This window comes from Capsicum annuum, chromosome 5, assembly GCF_002878395.1.
Source record: "Capsicum annuum cultivar UCD-10X-F1 chromosome 5, UCD10Xv1.1, whole genome shotgun sequence".
Lineage (NCBI taxonomy): Eukaryota > Viridiplantae > Streptophyta > Magnoliopsida > Solanales > Solanaceae > Capsicum > Capsicum annuum.
The window spans coordinates 418,303-430,035 of NC_061115.1; the positions used below are offsets into that span (position 1 = coordinate 418,303).

The 11,733-nt window shown below is 34.4% G+C and overlaps 3 protein-coding genes across 5 annotated transcripts in view; 1 reads left to right on the forward strand and 2 right to left on the reverse strand.

Annotated features, from left to right (window-relative positions):
• The window catches only part of LOC107854858 (chromatin-remodeling ATPase INO80), a 16,703-nt gene extending 16,275 nt beyond the window's left edge, over positions 1-428 (reverse strand). For both annotated transcript variants that reach the window (XM_047412320.1, XM_047412319.1), the window contains exon 1: positions 162-428. In XM_047412320.1, the coding sequence (XP_047268276.1) occupies positions 162-209 (48 nt within the window). In that variant the 5' untranslated portion in view covers positions 210-428. The remainder of the gene's footprint in view (positions 1-161) is intronic.
• An 806-nt stretch (positions 429-1,234) lies between these two features.
• LOC107869999 (ribosome biogenesis protein BRX1 homolog 2) lies at positions 1,235-6,579 on the reverse strand. The gene is made up of 8 exons (XM_016716376.2): positions 6,297-6,579; positions 5,013-5,154; positions 3,718-3,796; positions 3,424-3,548; positions 2,794-2,895; positions 2,190-2,261; positions 2,016-2,114; positions 1,235-1,864 (listed from the first exon to the last, which is right to left on the reverse strand). Exons 1-8 carry the CDS (start codon positions 6,503-6,505, stop codon positions 1,733-1,735), a joined length of 960 nt encoding a protein of 319 aa, XP_016571862.1. The 5' UTR covers positions 6,506-6,579; the 3' UTR covers positions 1,235-1,732.
• A 2,218-nt stretch (positions 6,580-8,797) lies between these two features.
• Positions 8,798-11,688, forward strand: LOC107870001 (50S ribosomal protein L33). Of its 2 annotated transcripts, none has more exons than XM_016716380.2 (2): positions 8,798-8,934; positions 11,318-11,688. In XM_016716380.2, the coding sequence occupies exon 2, from the start codon at positions 11,341-11,343 to the stop codon at positions 11,521-11,523; it is 183 nt and encodes a 60-aa protein (XP_016571866.1). In that variant the 5' UTR covers positions 8,798-8,934; positions 11,318-11,340; the 3' UTR covers positions 11,524-11,688. The 2 variants fall into 2 exon arrangements, with proteins under 2 accessions (XP_016571866.1, XP_047268277.1); XM_047412321.1 differs by having other exon boundaries at positions 8,874-8,959.
• Positions 11,689-11,733: the final 45 nt, after the last annotated feature.

Genomic DNA, 11,733 nt, shown 5'->3' on the forward strand with positions numbered 1-11,733 from the left:
CACAACCCACAATTAATCACAAATCACTCCAAACATGCAAAAAAATTGAACTTTCTAGATAAATTAACCCACAAAATTATCCTTCACACTACCACTAACAACCAATATTCTAACATCACAAGACACCCTTTTGAGAATATAAGAAAACCAACAAATTATACCTCGAGATTAAACAGATTTGAGTACGAATACCGCTTCTTAGGGTCCATAATCTACGTTCTTGAAGCTGTAAAGACCACAATGACAACAAGCATTTGATGTACACAAAGAAAAAAAATGCAATTTTCCTTCTTTTTTTTTTGAAATTTGTGAAAGCAAAGAAGGGAAAGCTAATAACCCTAAAAGGGAAGAAGAAGAGGGATAAGGAGTGTAACGAGAAAGAAGAGGGAAGAGGAGGTGAAGACATTGGTGTGTATTGGGAGTATATGCTAACGTGCGCTTCTTGATGTGTTAAGTATAGTTAACGTGCGCCTATAGTGACCACCTTTTTAATTTTTTTGGTTATATTAAGGTTTGGTTTGGTTTGATTTCTTAAGTCTTGTGATATTATTTAATGTTAGATTTGATATGTGTTATCGCGTCAGATATAGTAATCCTGTTACTCTGAGAAAAGATATGTTAGAATTGGGTGAAATTTTCGAATTAGATCAGCTACTTTGAAATTCGATTGGTGTTTTCCGTAACAGTTCGAGGGGTTGATTTACTTTTGGACATGCTTCGTTGTTCAGAGATGTTTTTGCTTGTATTGAACCAATAGTAAGCTTTATGATGTACACTCTAGCGTCCTTAGATTTCAGTTGTTGGATTACACTAAATTTATTGTTGTTATTGTATTATAGTCGAATCTCTCGATAACGATGTGTTTAACTGCTATATTGAAATGTTGTTATAGAAAACATATAGAATAACATAAATTGGCAATCTATTCTAGATAAAATTTGATCGTTATAGTGAAATGTTATTATCAGAGATAATTATTATAAATTCTTCCCATCTGTTTTAGCAGTCCGCTAAAGAGAGTAGAGAATTAACGATGATCAATAGATAAACATTAAATAGTTATTATGATTATTAATGTATTATTTAGTGCAATAAAAAGACCTCAATTCTCTTGGCGGGCCTGATTGAACAAGTCCGACGATTAAAGGGACTTCTTTGTATTTAAAACAGCGTGGAGGCGACAAGTATCCCATGAAATTAGTCGAGGTGTACACAAGCTGCTCAGACATCACAATTATCAAAAAACAATTGTTATAAAGCGGTCTGATTGATTAGCTAAGTTAACAAGCAATCTCTAGTACAGCTTGCTAGCTGTGGAAACTGAGTTTTGAACCCCATGGCTCATAGTTGTGCTAAGGCAATTTCGACACTATATAAGACAACAAATGATTGTTAAGGATCTAATAGAACCACATGCACAGGTCGAAACTCGATGGACGATCAGCATGCCCCTTTACCCTTCTCCACATAAATACCAAGCTTTCATCTGCAGCAGGGTTCGGTTCAGAAGCCCGGTGTCGGAAAGACACTCCTTTCAACAAATACAATAAACCACATTTTGTATTGTGTGCATTGACACAACCTAAAAGATCAATACTGGGAAAAGTACAATGCCAGAAAAATCGAAAATAGGCAAGCCATTAGGAGATAGTTTACTTCAAATGCTCGAAAAAGGATCATAACTCTAGCAATGCAAAACTTCTGGAGTCCGCTCGTGTTTGATGATGACTCATCACTCCTTCCACATATCTGCAAATTCGTCAACCTCGAGAGGATTAGACAACTGATGCATTTTTCTCCTGGTCTTGGCTTTGACTTTCTTCGCGTATTTTCCAGCCTTCTGTTTTTTCTCTAGTGATCGGATCTGGAGAAACGTGAAAACATAAACCTTTAGTAACTTAAGAAGTCAGTTCCTTCCACGATACAAAACGAACAAATCAATCATATGTTCTTTGCTAATAGGAAAAGCAGGCAGCAGGCGAGGAGAAGAACAAGGAGCAAGGGATGAAGCTTACCTGATTTGGTGCAACGTAAAATGGGTTCTCATAAAGTGTGGGGCCACCAAAGCTACCGGCAAAGATCTTAATTGGGTTCAAACAAAACCTTGGACCAACCTACATACATAAACACATAACTTCAATACCAAACGTGATGGTTTCTCTCGGACTACACATAGTTTGATTACAAACCTCAACAAGTGTCATCTTTTCCAGGTCCCCGCGGTCTATTTTCTGTGCTGTTCCAGTGTGAGGACATGATATCTGCTCCACCAAGTCGAGAAGTGAATTGACAAAAGGCTACAAATAGATACTTGGAATGGAATTTCAGAAGCCTTTTTTACTACAAATGAAAAAAAAGAAATAACAGAAGGCTTTGAGGTGAATGATACTCCTATTAGTCACCCTTTTCCCCTTATAGCTAAAGAAATCAAATCCGGTAAGCCAGTCAATACTTGGCATGCAATTTCTACCCTATCAAACAGAGCCACTAGAATTTTATTGGAGGTTGAGAGAACTATGAACTACCTCTTCCACTAAAATCTTTAGATACTATGTATGTATTTCGTGAAAGAGAGGAAATGGGCAAGGATTTCACGATAGTCGGGACTCGAAAGGATGAGAATAGAACAGCCTATAGCCAACCCTTACAAATTTCCTTCCGGGGGACAAAAAGGAACTACTTAAAGCACATTTTACTATCGGCAAGATATGGAACATACAAAGAACTACTTTTTTCAAGAGAGCGCAGTATTTACAATGCAGGAAGTTTACTATGATATGAGTAGCAATGAACCTGGTAATTACGGAACCACACGTGGTCATCTAGAATTGAGAACACAAATACATGATCATAGAAAGGTTTAGATTTCCGGTGATCCTTTGGGGTTCCAAAAATCTGAAGAAACAAAAGAAAAAGTACATGTTAGAATTTCATCAAAGATGGTTAATAATCACGTCACGAGAAAGCTAAAAACTTAAAGAGGGATTTACAAAATGGATAATAAATGCAACTCAAACAAATAACCCAATAGCATTTGAACCTTCAACCTCTAAAGAAATCACATTCAACAATTTAAATTTTATAAAAAAGCTCTACCCGCCACTTAATTTGACCAGCAGGATTACAATGAAGAGTCATTGCAAGTAACAACCTTCAATAAAGGAAAAGGAGTGGAAACCGAAGGAGTGATTCTATATGACTAAAAAAACCAAAGTTTTGCAATAAAAATGGCAACTTCAGTAGACAAAACAACTATCAAATAAAACGCTTTCTGCTTCAGCCTCCTTCAAGGAGAAAATCACTTAAAGATCGGCTAAACATAACATGCGAAAACTGAAAATGTAGAGCATAAAAAACCAACCGTCTACATTTAGTTACGGGGAATTATTACAAAGACTAATGCTTGGAACGAAGTCAAATTACCTGCATGAACATTTCTTTCAAAAGCTTCCAGTGAGGCTGCTTATCAAAACTGCTTGAGAAAGTCAAAATAGGACGTGAACCCTTCAAGTGATTTCCAGTGAGTTTTAATTCTTCCATCGTGTGCACTTCAACACAAAAGGGAAAAGTAGAATAAGTTGGACCTTTCCTCATTCAAGAGAATATCATAAGTGAGGGAAAATATTTATTTTCAGTTGGCATACAATTTCAATCGCATTCCAATTATACATGAACAGAAATCAGAACATGATTGATAAAAAGCATCTACTAGATTACCTGCATTGACTAAGAACTTCACAGATGGACCATTGGGGCATTTGGCCATCCACATATAGAGGTCCTTTCCCTTCCGGCACTGAAAATAAGAAAATGACAAAAAAAATAAAAAAAAATTGAAGTGATGAAACCATAACTTCTACATGCATAAAAAACAACAATATAGTTCAGCAGAATATCTATTCACTATCGCCAAAACAGATACAGAGGGAACTCCACAAATCACAGTATAGTCTCTAGAATAATAAGTTCTCAAGCCTCTTTTTGCCAAAATCCAAAATGGTATACTAATAGTTTCTCCGTAACAACTCAAACAGCCTCTAGTGCCATGAGCTAATTTCAGAGGGTTGTCCTCCTCCAATCTAAGCTCAATTGAAAGGCGTCTAAAAGAACTGAGTTATAACAACAGGATATGGTTTCTCTGATGCAACAGGTGGCTGTGAATTTGTGATGCTACGCTAGACTTACTGAGTATTTGTCATCGCACTTATATTAGGCAAATTTTCTCATAAACTTCAGAATTTATGATGCTTTTTTCCAGAACATTAATTAAATAGATTGCTAACAGAATTTGAATTACTCCTCCTGATGAGTGAAAGAGCAAAATAGGAAATAGATCGCAGAGATCACATCTACTAGGGTACAAAATGTGAATTAACAAAGTATATCATCCTCTAAACATGACTATCATAGGAGTTTATAGAGAACTCGGAACAAAGGATGCACAAACAAGTTTAAAAATTCGGTATCATCTTCTTATTTCTATGACAAGGGAACCCAACAGCTACCCTTGTTGGGTGCGCACAGGGTAAACCTCACTTAAGTGTAATAGCCAGCAAATCACACAAGAGAGGTATGGTACGAGCTCGACTGAAAGCATGCATGGTTTCGAACCTGAGGCCCCCCATTTGGGAGATCCCTTGCTCAGACAACTCGGCCACCCTGGTGGGTTATTCGTCTTCAAGGTTTAGTAGTACAACCCAGTCCCTCCACCCATGCAGGATGCACACAGCAAGAACAAAGCAATTCAATTGGAAAACCTTTATCACATACATGTACAACATGGTTTCAAACAAGTCAATCTTACACAGCTTTGAATAAAGTCAGCAACTTCTAGCTTCAAAACAGAAATTAAGGATTCAATGTTTGAATTAATTCCATTAATTAGAAAAGTTGTTCCTAATATGTCAAGCATGCGATACATTTTAGTAATTTCAGAGTAATACATCAAGCTCAATGAGCACCAAAATAGAATTTTCGAAAGCAAACTGGAAAATAAAAATAAAACAAGGTACCTCAAAGAACAAGCAAGACGAACAACTCTTCAACTCAACTAGCTCATTCAACGTTGCACCTTTAGAATCTTTAGACTCCACCTTGTTATCCTTCTTACAGTGTGGCAGAAGCGACACCAAATTCAACATTAAATGTCGATACCTAAAATACACCAAAGTCAACAAAAACCAATCAAAAAAATCAACCCTTCTTCATTTACAACAATCCTTTTGACTAAACGAAAAATAAACAACAAATCAACAAAACACAAACAAAAGTTAAATCAATGGTTTCATCATTTTACAGCAACCATTTTGACCCCAAAAAAAGCCTACATCAAATCAAGAAAACCCAAACAACAAGGGTCTGTGGAGAGTAGAATGTATGTAAGCAGTACCACTACCCAAGAGGTAAAGAAGCTGTTTCAGATAGACCCTCAGCTCAAGGAATAACAGTCCAAAGCAACATATATAGAGAACGAAATAACTGAAATAAAGAAAGTCATGGCAAAATACTATAGACAACCTGACCAATTCATCCTACGATTAATAGTTCAGAAGAATCAACTATCTAACTACCCTCCTACCTAAATCAGTGCCCCCCGTAACCTCCTATCTAAAGTCACGTCCTCAGTAAGATGAAGCTGCATTGATTAAATCTATAAAACCTGACCAAATCACCCTACGACTAATAGTTCAGAAGAATCAACTATCTAACTACACTCCTATCCAAATCGGTGTCCCCCATAACCTCCTATCTAAAGTCACGTCCTCAGTATGCTGAAACCTTTTTATCATTTACAGCAACCCTTTAGATTAAAAAGCAAAACTAACAAAAATGCACCAAATAAACAAAACCCAACAACACAAAAATCAATCTCTTTCATCATATACAGCAACCCGTTTAACTAAAAAAGCAAAATGACACACCATATTAACACAACCCCCCACCCCCCAAAAAAAAACAATCTTTTTATCATTTACAGCCACCCTTAAGACTACAAAGCAAGAAAATCAACAAAAATACACCAAATCAACAATACCCCAACAAAAATATCAATCCTTTTTATAATTTACAGCAACCCTTTTAACTAAAAATCTAAATAATACACCAAAATCAACAAACCCAACAAAACAAAAAATCAATATTTTTTATCATATACAGCAACCCTTTTGATTATAAAGCAAAATCAACAAAAATACACCAAACAAACAAAACCCAACAACACAAAAAATCAATCTTTTTAATCATATACAGCAAACCTTTGAGCTAAAAAAGAACAAGAACACCGAACACTAAGTAACCTGTAGCTAATACGACGAGAACAGGTAACAAGAACTTTTTCTTTATTCCGAAAAGTAGCAATTGAACTTTCTTTTTGTTGTTGTTCAGTAGTAGTAGAAGAGCCATCTTTGAAGCCTAAAAGAGTTCTTTTAGGTCTTTCTACTGCAGTTTCTTCTTTGTTTTCATTGGCAGCAGCACCAGTTTCACTGTGTTTTCTCTTCTTTCCCATTGTAAACTTTTTCAAGAATTTTTGCTTACAGAAGAGAAAGACAGCGGCAGGGGTTTAAGAAAAGCAAAAATACTAGGATGTTGTTTTGTGTTTTGTAAGGATTTTAATTGGGCTTTCTTGTTGGGCTTGCTAAGATAATGACCTGATGTATACAACAACAACAAATACAGTATATGAAGTACACAGCTTGTTTTCGATACATCCTCGCTCAATATAATAAATAATAAACAAAAAAAAGAATTAATAAAATAGAAGTAACAGAAATATGAAATACCAGAAATAAGGGCATATGAAATAAGAAAATATGAACGAAGAAATAGGAAATAGGACACCCATCTAATAGTAACATACACTTACAAACCAAAGATACCTATGTACACGGTCCTAGGATTACTAACCCGGCTACACAAAATCTCTCACACTCATACTAGCCTTCTATCCTTATTCACGACCTCCACATCTTCCTATTTAGGGTCATATCCTTGGTAAGCTGCAGCTGTTCCATGTCATGTCTAATCACCTCCCTTCGATATTTCTTCGGCCTACCTCTACTCTTCTTAAAGTCATCCAACGATAGCCTCTCACACCTAGGAACTGGGGTATCCGTGTCCCATGAGCCGCTATATAGTAGTGTTATAAGTACTAAAAATTACACAAATACACAACTTATGTTTCCAATATTACAAAAAATCCCAACTCCCTAAACATATTACAAAAATCTCAAAATATACACAGAATGCTATGTATATGTCGGCTATGTTATGTATATTAATAGAGAGAAAAAGTAAAGTAATTTAAAAAGCGGGAGAGAGTATAATTACTTCCAAAAGGGTTGGTATTTATGTTATTTATACGGAAAACAATATAAATCTCATTTTGAAACTCAATTACGGAAAATTTTGATATTTTATATAATTATTAAAATTTTAATTTTAGGTCTATTGAGATATACAATTAACTTCCGATATATCAAAAAAGATATATCTTTCCTTCTTATAAAGATACATAATTAACTTTTGATATATCTTTTTTTAATTTTGAATTTGTCGAGATATATAATTAACTCTCGATACATTCAATGAAACTACATAATTAGATGTTATTTTTTTATACGAAAAAGGCTCAAAAATACCCCTGAACTATCTGAAATAGCTCAAAAATACCCCTCGTTAAATTTTTTGGCTCAAAAATACCCCTCCGTTAAATATTTGGCTAAAAAATACCCCTCGCTCAAACGGAATTCAGAAAAGGATCAAAAATACCCCTGAACTATCTGAAATGGATCAAAAATATCCTTCGTTAGTTTTTTGGCTCAAAAATACCCTTCGTTATTTTTTGGGCTCAAAAATACCTCTTCCCTTAACGAAATTTCACCAAGCATGCCACCCAGATAAAAAAAAATACATGATTATGCCACATTACCATCCACATGTAAAATGTTATATTTTTTAATTATATGACATTCCTTTTTTTTTAATTTCTTTGCAAAGTAGTTTTATTGATTTGAAAAAAAAAAATATGATCAGTAAAATTAAAATTTAAAATATTTAAATAAAATAAATCAATGTTTTTACTGAATTTAAGTTAATGTTTTTGAAATTTCTCGATATTGGAAAAGTACTAAATAAATTTTGTTAAAAAGTATAAATTATTCAATTTTTTTCATTATATGATAAACTTTTCACTTATATTATTAAAGAAAATTATATCCATGTTTTTCTAATGATTACAATATATTAAATGTCATTTACTTTTCTGAAAGTGAAACTTTCAAAAATTCTAAAAATACTTGATGATTAAACATAAAATTAGAAAAACTATCAATATTTATTGAGTTCAGAAAAAATAAATCAACATCACTGAATATAATCTTTTTATTTAACTCTTTCATCAAAAAGAAAGGAATGTCATATAATTAAAAAATATAAAATTTTACATGTGTATGGTAATGTGGCATAGCCACGTGATTTTTTTTTATCTAGGTGGCATGCTTGGTGGAATTTCGTTAAGAAAAGGATATTTTTGAGCCAAATATTTAACAGAGGGGTATTTTGAGCCAAAAAACTAACAAAGAATATTTTTGATTCATTTCAGATAATTTGAATTCCGTTAGAGGGAGGAATATTTTTGAGTCAAAAATACAAGAAGTATATTTTTGAGTTATTTCAGGATATTTTTGAGCATTTTTTGAAAAAGATATATCTTTCCTTTCTTATAAAGATACGTAATTAACTTTTGATACATTATTTTTTAATTTTAAATTTATCGAGATATATAATTAACTCCATATACATTCAATACAACTACATAATTAGATGTTATTTTTTCATATAATGAGCAAAAAAGTCATTATCTTTTTTCTTGTGTCACTAGGTTTTAGAACTTTTGGCTTTTCTCTTTCTCTGCCTCCAGCTGCTACCACTCACCAGGTTTTGTTCTCTCTCTCTCTTTCTAGTTAAGTTTTGTTTTTCCACTCTATTGTGAATTTCAATATACATATGTTTAAAGGACTATGAGAGGTGGCATGTATCTCGTGGAATTAGTTTAGGTGCGCGCAAGCAGCAAAGTTATTAAAAGAAGAAGAAAGGAAAAAAAAAACTAAATAAACTTGGGCTGATACCAGTGCATGTTGTGTATGTACAAATTAGAATTCCCTGCATTTCTCTGAATAATTGAGTATGTGTTCCTAGTGATCATGTGCCTATATGTGTTTGTGTATGTGTAAGTCTAGTTGCTGGGAACATAGTGTTGGATGTAGGCTTTAGGGTATAGGTTTGGTAGAATTCTGTAGCTTTGGTTTAAACCCGATATATATGATATATGCTAAGAAATTCATTAAATGTGTCCGAAAATTAAATTCAGGACTTGAAGTTGTTGTTATACAATGTAGAACTCATAAAGTTCAAATCTTGAATCTGCCTCCGTGAGTACGCTTTTAAGGTATAGGTTTGGAAAAATCCAGTAGCTTTGTCGAAACCAGGTATTTATACTAAGAAATTCAATAGATGTGTATAAAAAGTTAGATTCAGAACTTGAGGTCGTTGTTCTACTAGGCAGAGCTTATAAAGTTTAAATCTTGGATATGCCCTCTGCTGAGGCATAGTGTTGGATGTAGGCTTTTAAGGTATAGGTTTGGCAGAATCCAGTAGCTTTGTCGAAACCGGGTATTTATGCTAAGAAATTCAATAGATGTGTACAAAAAATTAGATTCAGAACTTGAGGTCGTTGTTCTGCTAGGCAGAGTTTATAAAGTTTAAATCTTGGATATGTCTCCGGTGGGGCATAGTGTTGGATGTTGGCTTTTAAGATATCGGTGCTTTGGTGAAAACGGGGTTTATATGCTATGAAATTTACTATATGTGCACAAAAAGTAAATTCATAACTTGAGGTTGTTGTTGTATGATTCAGAACTCGTGAAAGTTTTAATCTTGAATCTGTCTCTGCCGAGGCAATAGTGTTGGATGAATGGTTTACGATATCGGATTGGCAGAATTCAGTAGTTTTGGTCTAAACCCGATATATTAACTTGAGGAGGTTGTTGTACAATGCAGAACTCATAAAGTTTAAATCTTGAATCCGTCTCTGCTGAGGCAATAGTGTTGGATGAAGGGTTTTACGATATCGTTTTGGCAGAATTCAGTACCTTTGGTCTAAACCCGATATATATGATATATGCTAAAAAAACTCATTAAATGTGTACGGAAAATAAAATTCAGGACTTGAGGTTGTTGTTCGACAATGTAGGACTCATAAAGTTCAAATCTTGAATCTGCCTCCGTTGATTAAGCTTTTAAGGTATTGGTTTGGTAGAATCTAGAAGCTTTGGTCCAAACCCGGTATATATGCTAAGAAATTCACTAAATGTGTACAAAAATTAGATTCAGAACTTGAGGTCGTTGTTCTACTAGGCCGAGCTTATAAAGTTTAAATCTTGGATATGCCTCCGCTGAGGTATATTGTTGGATGAAATGCTTAGGTACTGTGGCATGAAAGTCGAAGTGTCGATCCAAGAATAGTAGAACAAACCAAAAGCAAAGGAGCAAATTCATTTTGGACTAGAAAATAGCTTTGTTATAATGCTGGTATATCTTGCTTGTTCTTTGAGGTTATTGGAAAGAGGTTTCCAAACATGTTTTTGTGCATGTTTACTCATAAAGTTCAAATTGTGTCTGGCTCTACTGAGGTATAGTGTTGGATTTAATGTTTAGGTACCATGACATTAAAGTCGAACCAAGAATAACAATACAAACCAACAGCAAATGAGGAAGACTTATTTTGGATTAGAAAACAGCTTTGCTGTAATGCTGGTGTGTTTTCTTGTATATGGTTATAGGAATGAAGTTTCCATACATGTTTCTGTGCTTGTTTGGATATAAGGTCCGCGTGTTTTGGAATGAAAAACAACAATCGACTATGCTGTCCATTAGCACTCAAGTAGCTTTATTTGTCTTTGTGAACTAAACCTAAGTGGTGAAGGGCAAAGGGATGTGCCCATTATCTTGAGTTCCGAAGGTTTATGGTTGGTCCTAAGGGTTGGCATTATACAGTTTTCGCAGTCATAAAAAATCGGCATGAGATGAGTTTAAACGGAGTAACATAGTCGGTGAGGATTCATATAGTCGACCTCTAGCTTGTTTGGGACTGAGGCATAGTTGTTATTGTTGTTGTATCAACACTTGAGTAGCTCCTAGAGCCATCGCCAACCTACCCTACTAAATCGTTGAGTACCATCTCTATACTGAAGATTCTTTACAAGTTTAAACTTGTCTGTGATATATATTTGGAAAACTAAAACTTCAATTTTTTTGTTAGTTGTCTATACCAAAAACAAGCTAATGGGCGACAAGAAGAAGGCTGGCGCTCTATTCGTGAGGCTTGTTTCAGCTGCTGGAACTGGATTTTTCTATGTGAAGAAGAAGACTAAAAAGTTTCAAACGACTCAGACGAAGCTTGAATTTAGAAAGTTTGATCCTCGTGCGAATCGTCATGTTCTATTCAAGGAAGAAAAGATGAAGTGATCCAAAAGCCAAATCCTCTTGAACTACTAGATATGTTGAATTAGACAATAGAACCTTTTTGCCCACTTGTGCTACAACAATAAATGTTGGTTTGTTTAGATCTATGCATGCAATTCTCTGTATTTGTTCGTGATCATGTGGAATGAAGTGTAGTTTGCTCATGAAGTTGATGCATTTTTGGTGGTATTACGACATGCAATTCTCTGTATT

Coding starts and splice junctions, on each gene's coding strand:
- LOC107869999 (XM_016716376.2), bottom strand. CDS start 6,505: ATGGGAAAGAAGAGAAAACACAGTGAAACTGGTGCTGCTGCCAATGAA. Junction 2,896..3,423: donor TGAAAGAAATGTTCATGCAG/GTAATTTGACTT, acceptor TTGTTTCTTCAG/ATTTTTGGAACCCCAAAGGA. Junction 1,865..2,015: donor TTTACGTTGCACCAAATCAG/GTAAGCTTCATC, acceptor ACGTTTCTCCAG/ATCCGATCACTAGAGAAAAA.
- LOC107870001 (XM_016716380.2), top strand. CDS start 11,341: ATGGGCGACAAGAAGAAGGCTGGCGCTCTATTCGTGAGGCTTGTTTCA.